The sequence below is a fragment of the Aythya ferina genome, assembly GCF_964211825.1.
Source record: "Aythya ferina genome assembly, chromosome: 1".
Lineage (NCBI taxonomy): Eukaryota > Metazoa > Chordata > Aves > Anseriformes > Anatidae > Aythya > Aythya ferina.
Window position 1 is genome coordinate 164764211 of NC_140296.1, and position 21408 is coordinate 164785618.

Genomic DNA, 21408 nt, shown 5'->3' on the forward strand with positions numbered 1-21408 from the left:
GGATCAAATTCAGCCATTGGAAGCAGTCCTCTAAAATAATGAATAGGATCAAACAACTGAATGAAGACTGTAACTGAGTGAACTATGTATGAAAGTACATAAGGGGTGGTGAAAACACTGCTCCCCTAAAAAATAGAATTAGAGCAAATTAAGGTTACTTTTCAGGTAATACATATGAGACTTGTTCAAACAGTGACTTTTACTGTGAATAGTGCTTTCAGTAACTGTGGTAGTGCTCGTATCTTCATCTCCAACTGAACTTTCTTAAAAACAGTATAAAACTTTATATAGTTTCTCAAGCCTTTGTTCGTTTCCAAACCTACCTAGTTTCCATAGATAAACTTCCATTACTCTTTTATAGCATTAATGGAGTGTTTAATCTTTCTTTCTTTTTTTTTTTTTTTTTTTTTTCCTTTTTTTCCCCCAAAGCCAATTTACACTTATTCATTAGATGATGATGGCATGAAATGACTTTAAGCATAACGTAATGTACAAATTATCCAATCTGAATTATTTTATTTCCATATGCATGTTCTATTTGACACATTTTGAGATACTTTCAAGAAAATTCTAATTGAGCATACTGTACTTAGGGCACTGATCTAAAATACACGTAAGCATTAATACCTGATTTATTTTCATCATTAAAAGTAATATATCAGACATCAACTGAATGATACTAAAATTAAATATTTTCTGAAATAAGCTACATACTTAGGCAACTAGCAAACGAAATGTGTCTGAAGTGCCTCATGTTTTACAAAAACCATCTTTCTAAAAAATGTTTTGCTTCAGTAGGTAGCTGCCATATTCTGATTTAGGTTTGTTTGTGAAATGAATCCAGTCAATACAAGTCCATGATATCACTATACCCTTTCTCTTATAAATCACAGCAATTTACTCAGTAGAAATGACCTAGACTTATTCTCTCATTCCGCCATAATCCAATCACTTCCTCTCATAAGCACTTTTCTCCTGGTTTTCACAATAATGCATTTTCTGTAACTAATAACCATCATTTCCTGATTATCATGCTTCTATCCTTGCAGAGGAATGTGGGTCTTATGGAGGTCAGGGTCATCTTTCCCATCCATCTGTGTCCTGATGCTAAGGCAGCAGTTAAGTGTGTTAGCTTAAACATAAGTCTGGATAGCCCATCATTTAGGATAACCCTCAAAAATAAGTCTGAATAGTCCAATCTTCTAACAGAAATTCATGAATTCATGTTTGCCAGTTTGGCTAAGACCAGCCCTTTTTCCCAACAAAATTTAAGTGTGAGGCTAATTTATATCATTTTATAATTACCTAGGTTACTTTTACATAAATTGAAACATTTATATCTTATACTAGACCATACTTACTCTCCAATATTGTGTTCTGAGAGAATGAAAGGAACACAGAAAACCAAATTCTCCCAGGCAAAATCTATCTGGTATACAGCCAAAGCTTTTCACCACACAGAAATATTTTTTGAAGTGTACCAAGCAACTGGGTATCAGCAGGGATTGGGAAAGAAGGTAGCATAACTCTCTGCCCCATGCATCTTTGTTCTATCCTTCATGGGACATTCTAACATCTGGGATTTTCCCTTGTATCTCAGTATATCCTGGCATTAGGAGACTTGGAAGTTTACCAAAAAGCATTGCATTGTGTAACTGTATGAGATCCAAAATAAGTTCAATGATCTCACTGTCCTTCGTTTACCAGCCTTAACATCCATCCTTCAAAGTGATTTGTCTCTTAGAAAGTATGAATTCAGCCAATCTTATTCTTATAAATACAAAAATGAAACTTAGTGGAAGCGCAGGCATGAGGGAACAAAGTTTCCTTAGCTATGGAAAACATTTGTTGCCCTTTCCCTTACTGTGACACAGCACTATGATCTTCTGTACTGGTAACTATATAAATCTAAGTTATGTTGAAAATATTTCATCTTGCAAAGTAGATTTGGCTCTTAGGTAATCCATCAGCTAAGCAATAACAGTGCCATCAAACTAGTTTATGAGGCAGTAGGACAGTTCCTGTGAGAATAATCTGCAAGACAGAAGACTGAATAGTTTATCTGACTGTGAGAACTGGACTGTACCGCATAACCTGTAACATTTTCCATGGCATAACACTATAACTTCCTTCAGTACAGAAGGCTGCCATTATTTTTTGTTTGAAACGTGATAATGAGTTGAAGAATCTTAAAAATAATTCCATTAGCCTTAAGTTTACCTTCATAATGAACAACTGAAATAAAGAATTAAAGATCTTCACCTTTGTCATTGGATATTAACAATTATTAGCTTTTGCTGCTGTAGCACAACAGTCCAATACTCAACACTTGAAAATGTAAAGAATATTTTTACAGTTTCTGTTATGTATTTTTTTGTTGTTGTTGTCAATATTTCATCTCTTTATATTCTTGGAACCAAGTCTAACAGTTTTTTGCTTAAATGTCGTATATTCCTGAATATAACTATAGGCTTGAGAAAAACAAAAAAATTCTGAGTTCCCAATTATTTCTGAAGCAAAATCATTTGAGTATTATTTCAGAACCAAGGTAACGTGTGTGGTTTGTTTGTTTGTGATTTTTTTTTTTTTGGAAGCAATGTCTTACAGAGGCATTTCTATAAAATCAGAATGGTGGCTAACTTCTGCCCTCAAATCTGCAAACACAACTCCCATTGATTTTAGGGGCTAAGTACTCAGGCTATTTTACATAGCATCTAAGCACCCTTAAGCCCTAACAGACCATGTATATTGGCTGGGTACCAGCAGACTAATCCAGGGGATGCTTGGCTCAGTCCATGAGGGAGAGTACAGGGGGAGCTACAGAGAGAGAGGAGAGGGGGAGCTACACCTGTTCTGTGGATGCACTCTACAGGGCTTCCCAGAACACTGGGCAAGATTTTTTTTGTTCACTCCCCAAACTTCTCTTCTCTGCTACTTCTCTAACCTTTGCAAAGGAAAAAGAAGTAAAATTTCTTAGTCTATTTAATGATACTTTTACAGATGAGTCTGTGGGGTGCATAAGGTCAGGTAGTTCGAAACTTGCCTTTCACGAAGTCCAACCACTGCTCAGGGAGGGTCTTGGCGCTGCTGAAGCTGCCAGCTGGCTACCCAGCTGTGACATGCCTTGTTCCTCTTTTTTCCTCCTCAGCTGATTGCCATTGCCCCAGGAAAAAGACCAGCACCCAGACATATCTGGAATACTGCCCATGCTCCCTTGACTCTGGGGCAGTATGTTTTATAGGCAGTTCATCTCTCTATGTGTCATTGATTTAGTTCACAGGTAATGTGTTGCTGCTCTCTTCTCCCACTACAGACACAGGCCAGGGGCCACTCACATCTGGGCTGGTGGAACTTAATTTCTAGAAATGTTTTTAAACAGGCTAATAGAGCACACTGGAAACCTAGTGCTGAGAACACTGCATCCGCATGGAAATGGTTTGCGCAGTCAAGTGAGGCTTTTCTGCTTTTAACTTCCAACTCCTCAGTGAGACTGATAAGAAACTAAACTAATTATTATAAACTAATTATTATAAACCAAACTGGCACTGTCTGGACAGGAAATCATAAAGATGATCCTATCTTTATGTGATCGCGTATGTTTTGATTATCTGCCTCTCTGTCTGCTTTAAATCCCTACCTTTCCTAAGTTCAGCAATATTTTTTGGAAGAAAAGTATTCGCATGGACATGGACCTGTTGGACTGAGTCCACAGGAGGGCCACAAGGATGCTCAGGGGGCTGGATCAGCTCCTTTGGGGACAGGTGGAGAGAGCTGGGGATGTTCAGCCTGGAGAAGAGAAGGCTCCAGGGAGACCTTATAGTGGCCTTCCAGTACTTAAAGGGGGCCTACAGGAAAGCTGGGGAGGAACTTTTTAAAAGCTCATGTAGTGATAGGACAGGAGCTAATGGCTCTGAACTGAAAAAGCTAGATTTAGATTAGGCATTAGGAAGAAATTCTTCTTTCAAAGAGTGGTGAGGCACTGGCACAGGTTGCCCAGAGAAACTGTGGATGCCCCATCCCTGGAAGTGTTCAAAGCCAGGCTGGATGGGGCTTACAGCAATCTGATCTTGAGGGAGGTGTCCTTTCCCATGGCAGGAGCGTTGGAACCAGATGGTCTTTAAGGTCCCTTCCAACCCAAACCATTCTGTGGTTCATTCCATGACACCTCAGCAGCTGAGATCTATCTAATAGTACAAAATCTCTCAGAACTTCTGGCTCACAAGTTGCACAGCTTCTGTTAGCTATTTTTTTTGTTCCATCTGGAGTCATATGATTTTTTTTTGTTTGTTTTGTTTGTTTGTTTTAACTTTCGTTTATAATATTGTATTTATTTACATCCCTCCAAAAACACTGGACAAAGAATCAGCACACATGAGAATGACTCCATAGCTGATTGCAGTACTTTTCAGTCCAAAGGACTGCTTCTGCGCTCTGTATGAAAAATGGGTTGTTGTGAAGTTCACTTTTATGGTGAAAAAAAAAGCTTAAATGAATGCAAGCTTAAAAAAGCTTTCTGCATTCAGATCACATGATTGTTAAAACATGAACAGAACAAAGTAAGTTGGTAGACCACTGAATAGTCCTTGGTACACAGCTATTTAATTCTTTGGTCTCTACTAAGATTACTAAGTGAAAGAGGAATGGAGTGAAGGAGCTATGATTTAGTCGGGCCACTCACGGTGGTTCTCTTTTGCTCCACACAGACCAAAGGCCAGATCTCAAATGTGCTCTGACCTAGGCAGGCTGTGGACTGGTAGGAAAGGTTATATGTCCCCATGTCAACGACCTAAATAATTTATGTTTCATGTCCTTTTGTCTCAAATATCTAGTGACAACATATCTGTGACAATTAACTCCTCTCTGGAAACTGAAACCTCAGCTGAGGCATGTCAGCCCCATGGCTACTCTGATCTGCAATCTCGTTAGGTAGACAATGGTATTGAAAAGAAATCTGAATTCCTCTGAAAATACTCTTTATATTATTCTGACAGGAATGTACAGCAGAACTTCAGAAAAGTGTTATTTCGTTCCCACTTACTTAATAATGAATAACTTCATTCCCACATATGAAGATGAATTGAAAACAGCATATCAACCCAAAGTAGAAAAAAATCAGATTTACCAACTCTAGAGGCAGACGAGGGCTGAGAAATGAAATTGCTGATGAGCAAACAGTATATATAATATAGCAAGTAAAAGGTATTAAAATCTGAAGTAGTGTGAAGAACACATACCTACCAAATGATTAAAATCATATTTTGTACTTGAAGAGTTGCAAGAAAACCAGTATTACAGGTCTATGAAGAAATAACTTCTAATAAGTGTTCTTGATTATTTACATGACCACATTGTTATACATATTGTAAGAGCAATATTACATATGACAAACATCCTTACTTACAGCCAGGAAGTGTTTGTGTAGAAATCCAAGGTGAAGAACTGCCATAACCAACATTCGTACTGGCAGCAACTGCAAATCTGTACCATCTGTATTTTTTTAGTCCATACACAGTCTCTTCTATCTTGTCATCCACCATGTTTTCATATAAATATTGGTGCATCTCATATTCAATACATTCCTTAATTTCCCAGTTGCTGCAGTGGATGGACTGTAGCTGTGTGGTAATCTTGTAGTTTTGAAAGTAGCCAAAGATAGATTTTGGTGATCGCCAGTTCAAGGTCACACTTGTTGATTGCACATTGGAAAAAACAATATCCCTGGGAGCACTAGGAACTACAAATTAAAACACGTGTAAGATATACAACAGGGACAGGGGAGGTTTAGGCTGGATGTTAGGAAAAATTTCTCTACCAAGAGTATAGTCTGGAACAGGATTGCCAGAGAAATGGTCATGGCATCAAGCTGCTGGAGTTCAAGTAGTGCTTGGACAAGGCTCTCAGACATCGGGTCTGATTTTTGGTGGTCCTGTGTAGAGCCAGGAGTTGGACTCAGTGATCCTTGTGGTTTTCTTCCAACTCAGAATATTCTATGATTATATGATATCTTCATTTGAATGATTTTTTTTTTTTTCAACTATAACCCTTTTAACCAGTGTTTTTAAAATATTTTAATAAGCACAACTGGTGAACAAGATTCAAGTTCCTATAGTTAATAAGGAGCAATTCCATTGGTGTAACCTACACCAAACATATATAGATGGGAAACGTGTACTATAGCTTTTGAAAAAGGCAAATACTTTTAAATGTGGCATGCAAGGCAAGCTTTGAGAGGTGTGACATTGCTGTTACTACATTTGGGGTTATGTCTCAACTTGTGGAGGGAGCATCAAGCGAAGTTATTTTTGACCTACCCACAGCATCTTACTGCTCTTGCTAACTGAGATTCCTCACCTCTCACTTAGAAATACTCATTTATAACCCTCTTTCTTTGTAACACATGAAGTCCTCAAACAACACCTCCAGGTTTCATTTTGAGTCCTATTTCACCTTCTGAATGAAAAGTATCAATACATACATAATGTAGCTGTTTTATAAATTGTTCAGTAAACTAAAAATAAAAAATAAAAAATATATATTTTTAAAAAAAGAAGGAACAATTAAATAACACAGTGCTACAAGGCAAAAAACAAACTAACTTCCCATTAAGTTTGCTTCCATGTATTTAAATGCATATGTATACATGGGTATGCACAGATTTATATTCATGTGCATGGAGACAGAAGTAGGGTATAGATACACACACATACATTTATCCATATCTATATTAAGACAACAGTGTACTCTCAGCTCTTGCAGACTGGATGCAACATATGGTTTTGTGCTATATCAAATAGTCATACAGTAAGCTAATATTATCTCTAAGACCCTCTGTAAGATAATACTAATACTCTATGGCAAAAACTGTGCAGAGAAATCAGCTCAGAAATCATTTTGCACACTTAGCTTTAAAGAGTGCTTTAGCCTTTTGGGGGGGAAGAAGTATCTCTGGTAAAAGAAAACACATGATATATCCTCAAACTGAAACTGAAGAAGCCCCAAGGCTTACATAAAGAATAAAAGGATCCAAAGCCCATGTTACTGGGGAAGAAAGAGAAAAGTTTTTTTTTTGTTGTTTTGTTTTGTTTTGTTTTTGTTTTTTTTCAGCCTTATGGTAATGTCTGACCTCAGCTTCCATCCACAACCATTTGTTCACAAAACATCATCATAATGTAACAAGCTGAAGCCTCGTCACTAAATGTGAATATTTAACAAGAAAGAGATGTAGATTCAGAGTCAAACCAAGCTCTAACAATGAAAAAGTTGAGAAATCCAAACCCCTTCAAATGAGCCCAAAGAAGGTGGAGCCTGCAGGACAGAGGGCAGACACAGTAGCTGTGGGGACTTACTCTGTCACAGCGCATAGTAGCCCCAGACGCTCCCAGCCTACTGAGCAGCCTACTAAGTAGACACAGACCAAAAGCTAACTGTCAAAAAAAGTCTCTGTCACTGCCAACTTTCATCATAATGCTCCATAATATCAAAATCAAAATTGTTTTGCTCTGTTGTTATTAGCATGTAGAGAAGCAAAGTACAGGAAGTAGTAAATAAAACCAGGTAGAAACCTTTTTGCTTAATCACAATTTTGGAGAGGCAATATTCAATTTATTCACTTTGGAAGAGACATAAACACTGCAATATTTTCTTAATAGTTCTATAAACTATATTTTCTACTTATGCAAATTACATGGAAAGGTTTAGTTTATCCACTAGTTGTTGGAAGATAAAGGCACAGAAATGTTCAATAACAGAGAATATTAATTGTACACACTCCATTATGATGGCAATAAAATTTGATATAGAATGGATGAAGTCATTTGTCTGAAATAAAAGTTATCACCAAGTCTTACCCTGAACTTGAATTAAAATATATTTAAGACCCAATGCTATACATTCCAGGAAGTGAAAAATCAAGAGTCAGATATTCAAAGACATCAGATCAGATCCAAATTAAGATAATTTAAGAAAATTTCATCCTCCTCCTCAGTCAGAAGAGATTACTCTTTTGATTACTCTTTTTTTTTTTTTTTTTTTTTTTTTTTTTTAAGGAATATGACCTAATCATCCTGGGCACATGACTAGGAGATTCTGTTTTGATGGGAACACCCATCATTGGATGACTTGGAATAAAAATGTGAAAGGAAACAACATGGAGATCAAAACAACTGGCCCTAATACCTCTTAGTCTACCACCATTAACTTCCATCTGCTGAAAACTGATTATTGAACAATACTCCCATTTAAATGGAAGACAGGATTAAATACTGAAAAAAACACCCTGCATGGAGCTTAAAGCTTTCTGCCTGGGGATAGGAAAAATGATTCAATATATTCTGATGCCTCTTCACCATAAGATTTTAAGCAGAGCAGGTTTTAAAAAGCAACATAGATCTTACCATAATCAAGGATTCTGGTAGAAAAGCAGAACCACAAGTGTCTGTCTGAATATAATAAAGGGAAAACTTACAAACAGGGGTTTGGGATAAAGTACATAACAACTGCTTAATTGCTGGATGCCAAAAGGAAGGTGGAAATATATACCCATTACCAATGTACAGCTGGTAAATCCACGTCTGGCACAACTACAGTCTCTGTGCATCTAAAACTAGACAGGTTGAAGATGTGAGTTGCTGGTAGAAGTCATGTGCTAGCCAGCATAGTGGGCTTTCCTTCTCAAGTAGAGTATCCTGGTCTCCCAGTTTCAACAGGGTTGATGCTATTTTGAAGACCTGAGAGCTAACAATGCTGTAGTAAAGGAAGAAAAGATGCTTGGCTGTTTGATAGAACTACAAATTGTTTCAGGAAAAATAACAGTGGCTGTGATTTGTGGGTTCTCACACACCACTCTGGTCTAATAATGCCAGCCTCTTCAAGCTCTCCATGTACCTGGTGGGAAGAGACAAACTCCCATAGAGCAGGGGAAAGAAGGGAGGGAAGAAAAATTGTTTCTCTTTCCATCTGTTACCTAGAGAAGGGTTCTTTTTCCCACTGACTACAGGGGGAGCCCAAAAAAATTACTCTCACAAGGCTGGAGATAATCTCTGTGATTATCCCAGTGAGTAATACTACAGCAAACCCACCATTTTGAAAGATAAGATTGCAGGTATAAACACAACAGATATATTAGACAGAGACAACTTACTTACAGAAGCATTTATTTCTATTTTATGTCACCCCCCCCCTTTTTTTTTTTTCCCCAGTTTACTAAGACACATATTTGCAAACTATTTCTAAATATTTCTACAAAAAACTTACTCAGTATACTCAGTAGAAGATACAGGAAATTTTTCTGTGTCAGCACCTGGACAGATCTTTAAAATGGAATCAGAGCCTTAAAATCAGCTTAAAATCTAGTTCATTTTATTTCATTTCTTGAATAGAAAAATGAACTGTAAATGCGTTTTTTGTTAGAGCAAATGAAAAGCTGAGATCTGAATCTGGAGTAAATCTCAAGGGTGCTGAGAGGGCCACAGCGAGGAGCAGTGACACCCAGTGGCACAGTCTCTCTTGCACTTGATGACTGTGTTCTACGAGACAATTTCAAGACAACTATGCTATTGGGTTACAGATACAAAGAGGATTACAATTACTCCAGCATGGAGAATCAGATTTCCATTCCTCAAGAATGACTAAAATTCCCTCAACTTCTTCTCTCCACAGATGGTACTGATTTGAACAAACCATTCCATGCTTCCTAGAGTAATCATGCAGCTTGTTTAAATTTTCTAAACATGACTCAACTATGATGAAGTGATCACTGTTCACACTAAAAGCATCTGAAGCCAAAAATTGTATCTGTGAATTATTCTTTCAGATTAAATTGGAACTGTAACAAAGACTTATCTATCTGCTCAAAGATACTCCTACTTTGTTATGAGCCTAAAAGAAACTATTATTCTTCCTGACTTCCAGAAAAGTGCATTTCAAGAAAAAAAAACTTGAAAAGATGTGCTTGGGGTTGTCTAGGTCACAAATTGTCCATATCTGTATCCTGATTACTTTGTGGGAATTCTAGAGCTAATCACATATTTAAATTCCCTGTGAATCACGGGTAGGATCCCTTAAGTTCATCATCATTCACCCAAGAGTCTTTCCCTATCCAATTATATTGCATTTGCTCTAATTCATTTACCTTTGGGTGTGAGGAGGTTTTCAAAGTCTGTAATTTTTGGTGCAATGTACTCTATAGTTTTCAATTTAATAGCTTTTAATTCAGCTTCTGAAAGCCAGCCAGGATGCAGGCAGAGAGGCTGGCTGTGAAATGCTGGTAATTCCGTTTCTGGACAGGAGGAGGAACGAGGTGTTTTCAGGTTCATCCACCATTGTTCACATGATGGCCAAACTCCAAGGAAAAGTGCCTGGAGCCAGATCCACATGGGATTTTAAGCTCCTAAAACCTATTTACGTGCCTGAACTCCTACTGAAGTTGACAGGAAGTTAAGCACCTAAATAGAAGTTACTTTCACAGATCTTGGCCCCGTTTCCCTATGCTCGTCTGGCTGCAATGCTAATCAGCCCTTCCAAAGTTGGCAGACTGCTCTGAGATTAACTTTTTATTTGAGAACCTACATGAAAGAAAATTCCTGGTAGAAAAGGCACCTGACTGCACAAAAACTCAGATAAAGTTGAACTGGGCCAGTGGAACTAGTTTAAAGCAACAGAAACACTTGGTAGAAAAAATCTTATTTGCATTGCAAAGATAACCTAAGGGCAGCAAAGGACACACACAAAAATCTACTGAGAAAAGAGAGCAGTTACGGCTTTCCATAAAGACTTCTGTGGAAAGCAATGACTACAGCTGCGCGGGCCGGGAACAGAAGACAGTAATATGATATGGCATAGTTCCTAACGAAGCTAATAAAAAAACTCTGCCTACAGAACAGCTGCTTGTAGCTGGAGTTTGGATTAAAAGAACAGCGGCAGCCTAGAAGTCTGTTGGGTGGTATTAAGAGCATCAACATGAGGAAAGTGAAGAACAAAGTAGAACAGAGAGCAGTGGGCACACAATGAAATAATCTTCAGAAAATTGAGGTATTGGAAAAGCAGATTAATATTCCATATTGCTTATCTCTATTAATTTTTGAAAGCTTTGTTACCCAAAGGAGTTTCCTGAGTTAAGCTGATATCCCGTATGATACTAAATACTACTCTAGTATGGACTGCTAACTCCTTGTGAGATAAGGTCCTGCTTGGTATGAACAAGGACATTGAAAATAGGTCCCAGATGATTTTACTAACATAAAAATGTAAAAAACTGTAGACTATTTTTCCCATGACTTGGGACTGATACTATCAGACATGCTTTAAAGGAAATTGCACAGTTGAGAACATATATTTAAAAAGCCTCCTTGAACTAGATCTCTGAGTCCCTAGCACATTAGAAAATTCAATATCTAACTGTGGGGTCTAAGGAATGAAAGACCAAGTCTTACATATCTAAGGATAAATGCACACCTCAAAGCTAAGCTTAGAAAAGTAGTGAATAACTATCAGTATTCTTGAGTCTTAAATTAAATAAAGAATGCCCAGTTTACCAACAAAGTGGACTACTGTTTACTTTTCAGTAAACAACATAATTGACCTCAAAATGCTTTCAACATCAGCTTTGTATGTATATCTTGCCACCATTTTTTTTATGTTCTGAGTTGACCTAGTCCTTACAAAAAAAGTTCTTTCACCCTATGCTATATGATTTTTCTATTCTTATCCAACTTCTTATAAAAATAACATCAATGCAATTTCATTGGCAGCCACCAACTGATTGTTTCATTTGTCTAGAGAAGACCTGCCATCAACATCAAAGCCATTAACTTACATTTGGACATATCAACTAATGAGAAAATCTAAAAAAAGCTCCACGCTCTTAAGAAAGTAAAGTCTGGAAAAGAAAGCAGTTCCAGTCATCTTGGAAAGAAGTGTTTCAAAGATTCTTAGTCATGATTCACCCCATGTTTTTGTGATGCTTCTGCTTTAATACATATTGGAAATGTGAGTTGATTTGAACATGTGAAACATACTTCTCTTATCTGTAGTAGTGATATGGAACAAAGTTCTTCCATTTTCCATACTGGGACTCTACAACAAGTGATTCCTCTGGATAACCAGGCCAAAACACTGCACTTCCACATCATGCTTGGGACCCTCAGGACTGCTTTAAAGTACTAAATTAAATGATTTTTTCAGTGCATCATGGACATCTGTAGTTCTTTTTACAAGTTAATGAAGAAATTCATGCAACCCCAACTCCTAGAGCTGCCATGTTCTATGAAAAGAATATATGGTGGTAGAAATAGACCATTTCTTTGGGTATGAAGAAGGTTTTAAGCCCATGCTACATTTTGTGTTCCTCACAAGCCTAAATGAGAAAGCTGACCACATTTTCTAGTAAGCTTTTCCAACTCAGAGGTACAAAACCAGAATCTTTATAGGTTCACTTATTCAGAGACTTATTAGAGAATAAACATGTTTTAGCACAAGTAACGACAGATGATGTTAACTTGCCAGCTCCACATCAGATGACCTAAGAAAGTTTCCTATTAACAATCCTTTTAGGCACTCCTATTTTTCATCCACAAAGCATACTTCTGTGTACAGCTGCAATTTAGCATAGGCCAGCAAAATTAAGCTCAGATTAAATTAAAAAATGTCTCTTGGACAATTTCCTAGCAATATTTCATTTAAATGGAAGTTATGAATGAATCTCTGTTTAGCAGAAAACAAATAGTAAGGACTGTAACCATAGTACAATGTGGTCCTCAACCTGTTCCAAGATTCTGTGTTCAGTTATAATATTAAGTAGGACCAGTAGTAATGAGAGAAAAAGTACTCTGCACATGTTAATTGCATGATCTACATGGTTATTATTTTCAGAAAATAATAATAAGTACAAGAAAAATCTAAATTTAAAAAAATTGACAGCAGCTGCAGTTTTCTTTTGGTTATTTATACTTCAACCCCCAAGTGGCTTTTTAGTTCTTTTATTTTTCTTCTTAACTGAATGGCAATTACACTAGCCCCAGACTTCTGAGCTACCTGAAGCTGCACAGCTTTACTAAGTCTTTCTGAGAACTACCCTACTAATTTATAGATCTTTTTCCCTTCTAAAAATTCAACCCTAATGAAACTTAATTTTAATGTATGCATTTTCTTGAAAATAATCCAAGGGTAGCTATTCAGTCATAATATTCCAAATCATTTTTTCATGTGTGCTTGCTATATTGTCTTTCATATATCGCATAATATTTTTAAACACAAAGTAGTATTACCACTACAAAGTAGACAGTTTTTGTAACATACTGCAGCCTGGCAGAAGTGGTTTACCATGACAATGGAGCTAGATTAGACACAAAACACTACTAATCTCCTCATAAATTTAATCTTCATGATTTGAGTTTAATTTTACCCATTTTTGAGCAAGATTACCTAAAAAAAAAAAAAAAAAAGTCAAATAATCTTGGTAAGAATGTAAAGGTCAAACACTATGCAGTGAGACACTGAGCCAAATTCGATTTCACTTTATGTCAGAAATAAATGCATTGTCAGTGACTCAGTGCTGGCTACATATTCTGTGACTAATCTTAGACCACCATAAATAAGAAGCTGACAACAGCTATAAAACTGTTTCCATTCCCAACCATGAATCTCCAGTTCCTAGTAGCCAGTCACCAGAAAACAATTCATGCAAACACACAGTAAAGGAAATGTCCTAATAATAACTAGTTTGCTGTAAATATGACTAAGCAACAACCTGTAAGCCAAATACTAAAACAGCAAGAAAGAGTTTGTGCAGTGTATGTACCAAAAAAAAAAAAAAAAAAAAAAGTGTTGTAGTAGAAACCCTTCACTCAGACAACTCTTAGTGATAAGATACATCAGCCATGTGTTGTTAGAAAATAAGACTGTTTTTGTTTTATTTTCTCCTGCTAGTACAACTCTACATAATGTAGACCACAACAGGCTAGTAGTTTGTCTTTCAAGCTCATGGCTAATACCACATCCACAGTTTTTTCCAGGCTTTCCTCAAGCACTAATTAGCATCCAACCCCAAATTCCTCAGAAATTGCATCAACTTTCACAGGTGCCAGGCTTCTTTGACACTAGCAGCAGCCTTTCTCTGCCTTCCATGAAGTAGGCATTTACATGTGAACATTTACATGTGAGCATTTACATGTGAACAGGAAGTCTCCTGTTCTCATCTGTACCAGAGAGTAAAATGTCTCCTATAAACCTGTCTCCAAAACTTTCTGGTTTTGGACGAGTCCAGTTTTAATCAGTCATTGGCTTGCTAGTCTGGGCACCCATCCTCAGTTTCAGTCTTACTGTAGCTCTGAGTCAGGACTGATTTTTCACCATCTAAAGGGTGGAGAGTTACAACTGCAACTCAGAAGTGTTCTTAGGTGCATGCTCACATACATCCATGTTCAGCACAGCAGTTAACCTCAGTACATATTTCCAGCCACTGCTGTAAGATATAAGCATGGTTATCTCTAATATTTAAAAATGCTTCCTTCAAAAGAGGATTTTGAACCCTGTCAATGGACAGAAGTTTCTGAGCCAACAAGAGGAAAGATGACCAAGATAGAGTTCATAAATCTCCAATAAGACAGAAAGGACGGGACTCATTGTATTCTAAAAAAGGAGAAAGAGGAAGGCCTGTTTCTTCCCTTCCACTATTAGAATCAAGTTTAGAAAAAAAAAAAAAAAAAAAGAGGATTTACCTGCCTGTAGTGAAGCAGGTATTTTGGGTCTGCTTGCCTCTTGGTTATCATTTAAATTAAACAAAAGAATTAGCTTCAGTAATTTGTTACCTCTTTCTGGAAGTGTACTGGCATTACATATCTGTTCTTCACCATCACCAGCAGATGTTGCAGCTTTTATTTTAAAATGGTAAGAAATATTAGAAAGCAGATTTCTAACAATATGCAGCGTATCATAAGATGAAAAATTTGTAGAACTTCCTTCAACAGTTATGATGTAATGAGTAATCACACCGTTGGATGAAGCAGGGGGGTCCCATTGCACTAGGATCGATTGCCAACTCATTGCAATACAGCGAACATTCTGGACAACATCTGGGACTTAAAAGATACACATACACTAGAGGTTAATATTCACACACAATTTAAATTGTACTCATAGAACAATATAATTGGAGAAGCAGCCGTAATATCAAAGACAGGGTTAAACATTCCAGAGGCAAACAAATAGATATTGTAATAGAAATGTGTTGAAAAAACAAAAATATGTCTTTGTTCTTATTATATGGTTCATTTCTGAATAGCATGAACATGAGTGATGCAAGTACTTGGCATAGAAGAGGCCATCTATCTGTCTTTTTCCTTGTTGTGTACTCCAGTTTTGTTTTCTCATCTTATATTTCCCTACGTTTTTGTAATCAAAATGTAGTAGAACATACACAGCAGTGTGAAACTCATACACTCCACAATAGCATCAACAGCAGAAATTTCTTTTTGTCTCTTAGCTCTGTTTCTTTTAGACACTGAATCATCTCTCACTGTCCTTTCAGCTGAGGCATGACCTGCACATAAGTCACTATGCAGGCTTTAGAGCTTCCATATCAAAGCTATTACCCAATGCTCCCCACCTCCTTGCTGGTTCTAGTAGGAGAAATTTTTAATGCTTATAAAAATTTAATAAAAGGTATCAAATATTAAACTCATGCTTAAAATAGAGCATTTACATGTGAACAATTGATTAAATAGAACAATGTATTGTATCGCAGAAAAGGCTAAATTGCTGGCTGTACCAGCTAAGAAAAAGTGAATACATAATCTGGGGTGGCCCTGCCTATCTTCTCTACTGAAACATGTCCAGGAATCCATAAAATAGTGAAAGGACTGTTACTGAGGAAACAGATATAAAGGGAAACATGTTAACTATCACTGCACAAAGGTAAATGAATCTCTTTAAAACTATTATCTTTTCTCTTTGAAGAATAGTCTTTTACAAGATCTGAGAAAAAGATTAAAAATGGCTAGACCACACTTCCATGGGCAATGTCTCTCCAACACTCCTGAAGAAAGTACCAGGGGAATGGATTGTCGGTGATGGAATGAGACAAATGAGGGGTAACTGTGGCTCTTAGGTAGCACAGACTCCAGCTGCAGGGATCCAACAGCCAACATGAACCAGTTTAGTGATGGTCCATGGTGTTCTAACAGCTGACTACAATAAACAGCATTTTTTCTTTTTCCAAAACTGATGTTTTGTCAACTCTGGAAATAATATTTCACTGGAAGTGTGATCTTGAAAAATCGTAGTCACCATTTGGAACTTTTTGATATTTCCTCTACTTCCTCTGCTATCAGTGTAAAGGAACTTGGGAGATCAGACATGGCCCCCTATGACATGACCCAGTCCTCCAGTTTTGACAGCACTTGTACAGTAGAACAGCATGACACATGACAAAATTCCATGTAATTAATTAACTAAATCAGTTACATCGCACAGCCCTCCCCAGTTGTAAGGAAGAACAAGATGTAACAAATTATGTGTTTAATTAGAGAATTGTTACCCTTCCTAAAATAAATAACCAAAAATTGTAAAAAATTATATGTTTAATAGAATTTCCAGTTCATTTGCCAATCTTTTGTCCAGTTGCTTTTAGTACTGCTAAAGTTTCAGTTATTTCCACAGGGATCTGAACTATTGCTTTTATCTGCAAAGTCTGATATCTATCTAATTTTCCTCCCTTTATCTGTGATGCTATTAAAAGATTTATAGTAGCTATATAAGCTTCTCATTTCAGATGAGGACATTTCTAATTCTACACTTCCAACATCAAACTTCAAGCCCAGTCTACCCAGTACAATAGGAATGGGAATTGGTGTTACAGAAGCAGAAGACAATGAGATAGTGTTACGTTACACTTTATTTGGAGAGAAGAGGAAGGCTGCTGTTCAGTAACACAAGGAAAATCTACACAAACAAAACTGCAGCTCACAAAATATCACATCTAACCTGATTCCATCGTTGTAAATTGGACAGCATTACTGAACTGATTGCCGTTCCCAAGTCTGGTAAATGCAGATACACTGATAAGGTAAGTGCTGAATGGTTCTAATCCAACAAGGTTTGCCTCATTGTCTGAACCTGAAACATTCTTAAAGAGGAAAAAATATTAGTACATGATTAATCTTTGTAAACATTGTTGGCCTCACCTTGAACATGCTGAAACGAAGAGATTTAGAGCTAGAGTCTTGCTATAGTTTTGCTACAGGTTATTTAGAGCTATAGTCTTTCCTCTTCTACTCTCAGTAGCTTTCAGTCAGACAAAGTAGTCCCTGAGCTCAACTAAAAGGAATGCAGGGTCAAATTCTTCCTTCCCTTTCTCCTCTCCCTCTTTCAATGTAGCTTGTGAGGAAGATATGCCAAAGGATGGTATCATAATTACATAGCACTTTTAGAACAGATTAACTCCATGTATGTCTTTCTTTTTTCTTTTTTTTTTTTTTTTCACCAATACTGAGAACTCTTGTTACCCCTGCCCCACCTTATCAACCCCCTCTCACCCTCTACTTCTTCTACTTTCTTACTACATGTCTTCAACGAAAAAGGTCATGGATCATAGCTCAATATTTCCCTCACTTTACCTGAGTCAGACACACAGACTGATGAAGAGCTAAAACCCACAGTTTGGTTCCTCATAGCAGTTTTTCAGAGAATCACAGAATCACAGAATGGTTAAGGTTGGAAGGGACCTCTGGAGGTCATCTGGTCCAATCCCCCTGCTCAAGCAGAGCCACCTACAGCAGGTTGTCCATGACCATGTCTTTTTGAAGCTCTCCGAGGAAGGAGATACCTCTCTGGGCAGCCTGTGCCAGTGCTCTGTCACCTGCACAGTGAAGACATGCTTCCTAATGTTTAGACGGAACCTCCTGTGTTCCCGTTTGTGCCCATTGCTGCTTGTCCTTGCACTGGGCACCACTGATAAGAGCCTGGTTCTGTCCTTTTTGCACCCTCCCTTCTGGTACTTATACACATTGACAAGATCCCCTGTGAGGCTCCTCCAAGCTGAGTCCCAGCTCTCTCATCCTCTCCTCATAGGAGAAATGCTCCAGTCCCTTTGTCATCTTGGTGGCCCTCTGCTGGACTTTTTCCAGTAAGTCCAAGTCTCCCTTGTACTGGGGAACCCAGAGCTGAACACAACACTCCAGGTGTGGCCTCACCAGTTCCAAACAGACAAGAAGGATCACCTCCCTCAACCTGCTGGCAATACTTTTAGCCACTGTTAGGTTATTTTGCAGCAAGGGTACACTGCTGACTCATGTAAAGCTTGGTGTCTGCCAGGACTCCTAAGTCCTTTTCTGTAAAGCTCCTTTGCAAGTGGGTGGTCCCCAGAATGTCCTGGTGCCTAGAGTTGTTCCTCTCCAGGTGCAGGACTCTGCATTTCTCCTTGTTGAACTTCATGAGACTCTTGTCAGGCCACCTCTCCACCCTGTCAAAGTCCCTCTGCATGGCAGCACAGCCCTCTGGTGAGTCAGACATTCCATCCACTTTCATGTCATTCACTAATTTACTGAAGGTATCCCATCGTCCAGATTGTTAATGAAGATAAGCAGGACTGAACCCAGTACTGACCCTTAGGGCACTCTGCTTATGGGCCTCCAACTAGACTTTGCATCACTGAAGCCTATCCTCCTGGTCCAGCAGTTCAGTCAGTTTTCAATCCCCTTCACTGTCTGCTTATCCAGCCTTTACTTCAATGGCTTCTCTAACAGGGTCTTATGGGGGACACAGAGCATGCAAGTCATATTTTGTGTATATTTTGAAAGGACTCTAATGGAAGCAGGGAGAGAGCTAAACTTCAGCAAGAAAACCTGGTGAGCATTTTGTGGAATTCATATCATCAGGGAATTATGGTGCCTAACTTCAATATTTCAGAATAAATTGCTCTGCTTGTCTCACTGCCACAATCTAAATCCAGTTTCTTGTCCACTACATCACATAACATGAAGAAACATTACTTTATGTAACACAAAGAAACTTGGAGCAAAGCAGAAACTGCTGCCAGTTTCTGTAATCTAATTGGGTTTAAGTCTGCCACAGATAGCCTATGGCCTCCTTTGGTGGCCTTCATGAGCTCTCAAAGAACATGATTCCAAAGGCAACTCTCTATAGAGAGCTTTCTTCCATATCTGCATTCTGCCCCCCCTCCTCCAAGGACCATGGAAGAAACTGGATCATGATAGCCCTTCATTCACCACAGGGAACAGATTGCAAAGACTGCACAGCAGGCCACCTCATGGGGAATGACTGCTGCAATGGATAAACTTAACAACAGCACAAGCACTTCCCTTGCATGCTAAGTCTCTGGAACTGCTGAGGGAGTTTGTCATCACAGTATCACAGTGTACCTCACACTGTATGTCTTAAGCTCATAGCTGACTGCAGCAATGCCTTTTCACTGTAACTTTTAGCCATGTCTCAGGTGAACAGAACTCACTATTTAGTTTCTAAACCTGAGATACAATCCAAGTCTCACTTGCTGCCCTTACAGTTCATGGCACATATTTGATGCCATGCCAGCAACCAGACATAAATGCCTTGACCAATTTCTACATCTAATTTTATAGCTTCTATTTCAGTTAAAATTTATTCTGTTACTCTGTAAAAAAACAAACAAACAAACTAAACCCACAAACCTCTAAACATTTTAAAATTATTTTTCAAGATTACAAGAAATTTCTTTCCTTTTTTAATCTTGGAAGCCCACAGATACTACATGGCACACACATGCAGATACAAGTAACTTCTGTCATTTTCTAACAACAAACTTACACTGAAATATGAACTAAAGATTAATAAAGCTCATCATTAATGGAATATTAGAAGCTGAAAACAAATTAAGATGTAGATATATTTTTCTATCTAATTTTAAAAATTGAGTTATAGACATTGTGGGAGGGTAAGGAAGCTGTCTTAACAAAAAAGAATTTGTAGGAGCTCCATAAATGTAGGAGAAAAAGAGACATTTAAATTATTTGTGTTGTTTGTAAAACATTAAAAAAGCATTTATCATCTGAAGAAATTAAACACAAATATTAGAAACATACCTGATAAAATATTTTTTCAGTGTTGTTTTGATAAATCTTAAAATTATATCTCATAATAACACCATTTGGCTGAGGACTTGGATCCCATTTTAGCCACACAGAATCTGAAGTGTAATTGGTAATGGTCAAATTCTGAGGTGGAGCTAATGGCACTGCAAAAGAGAAATGGTCTTGACTTACAAATTACAAATAAACCAGGCAAAACCAAATATTTCAGAGAAGCAGCAGAACATATGAACATCTGTTACCATTTCAATCTGAACTCAACAAAATAGTACTTCATTTCTATCTTTTTGTTTGTTTCTTTCTTTTTGAAAAGAAAACAAATTCCATTAACCGGGAATATGTTCAGTCAGCAAGGGATCTTCTCAGATACCTAAGAAAGCTATTTGTCACTTAAACAGGCTCATTGTCAGAGCTATGACACTTAAAAAGTCATAGTACATATATCTTGGAATGAAATATATTTCACTTTCTAAAGCTTATAGTGAGCACAACTCATATATCTACAAGAGAACATCATTTACCACACAGGTGGGAGGAGGTCCATGTAAGAGAGACCTGAAAGAGTGTCAGAAATGTTTTCATGCTTGTATTTTTTAAATTTTGTACATAGGAGAGAAAAAAAAAAAAAAAAGAAGGTATTGTTGTTTGCTTCAAAATCCCTGACACTTGTCCAAATGGTAAATTCCAAAGGAAAAAAAATATCTTTCTTGGAGTTTTGTAATCCTTCGCAGAATATGACCACCTCTGGCACACTGTGGTTGGAGGAGGAGAACTCAGAAAAGACTCAGAAAGAACTCAGAAAAGTGTTTCTTTCTTCTGAGAGTTCTTCACACCAGACCAATGGAAAATGAATTCTTCACCTCGACTCTTTCAACGTGTGACGTTCAGATTTAAATCAGACGCCATATCACAGGGATAAAATTTCAAAATTTGTTACAATTGCGTTTGCTCACCTGACTCATCTGTGTAGAACAGAAGCATGGAAGATGGACCAGATCCTTTTATAGTTCTTGCAGCTGTGTAAATACTGTATAATGTGAATGGTACAAGGTCTTCCAAAATGATGAAATGATTAGTGGTAGAGAACGAGATATTCCTTTCTGGCCCAAACAAATTTAAATCATAACTTATTATAACACCACTTGGCTTAACAGGAGGGTCCCATGAAAGCATAACTGAGGTAGTTGAGAGATTTGAAAATTTTTTGATTATAGGTGCTGATTCTGGGACTACACAAAGAAATAAGAAACAGAAAAACAAGGATAACCTCAGAAAAATATGAGTTATAATGAAAAATGTGTTTTACTTGTATTAGCTAGTTTAGTCTTAG

At 37.5% G+C, this 21408-nt stretch overlaps 1 protein-coding gene across 4 annotated transcripts in view; it reads right to left on the reverse strand.

The window, feature by feature from the left end:
- Window positions 1-21408, reverse strand: part of PTPRQ (protein tyrosine phosphatase receptor type Q) — a 135990-nt gene that overhangs the window by 43835 nt on the left and 70747 nt on the right. For all 4 annotated transcript variants that reach the window (XR_014694410.1, XM_084523870.1, XM_084523869.1 and 1 more), the window contains exons 39-43: window positions 21032-21307; window positions 20073-20224; window positions 16978-17119; window positions 14805-15074; window positions 5402-5734 (exon numbers count right to left, since the gene is read on the reverse strand). Coding sequence is in view for 3 of the 4 variants with exons in the window: in XM_084523870.1 (XP_084379996.1) it covers window positions 5402-5734; window positions 14805-15074; window positions 16978-17119; window positions 20073-20224; window positions 21032-21307 (1173 nt within the window). In the remaining variant the exon portion in view is untranslated. The remainder of the gene's footprint in view (window positions 1-5401; window positions 5735-14804; window positions 15075-16977; window positions 17120-20072; window positions 20225-21031; window positions 21308-21408) is intronic.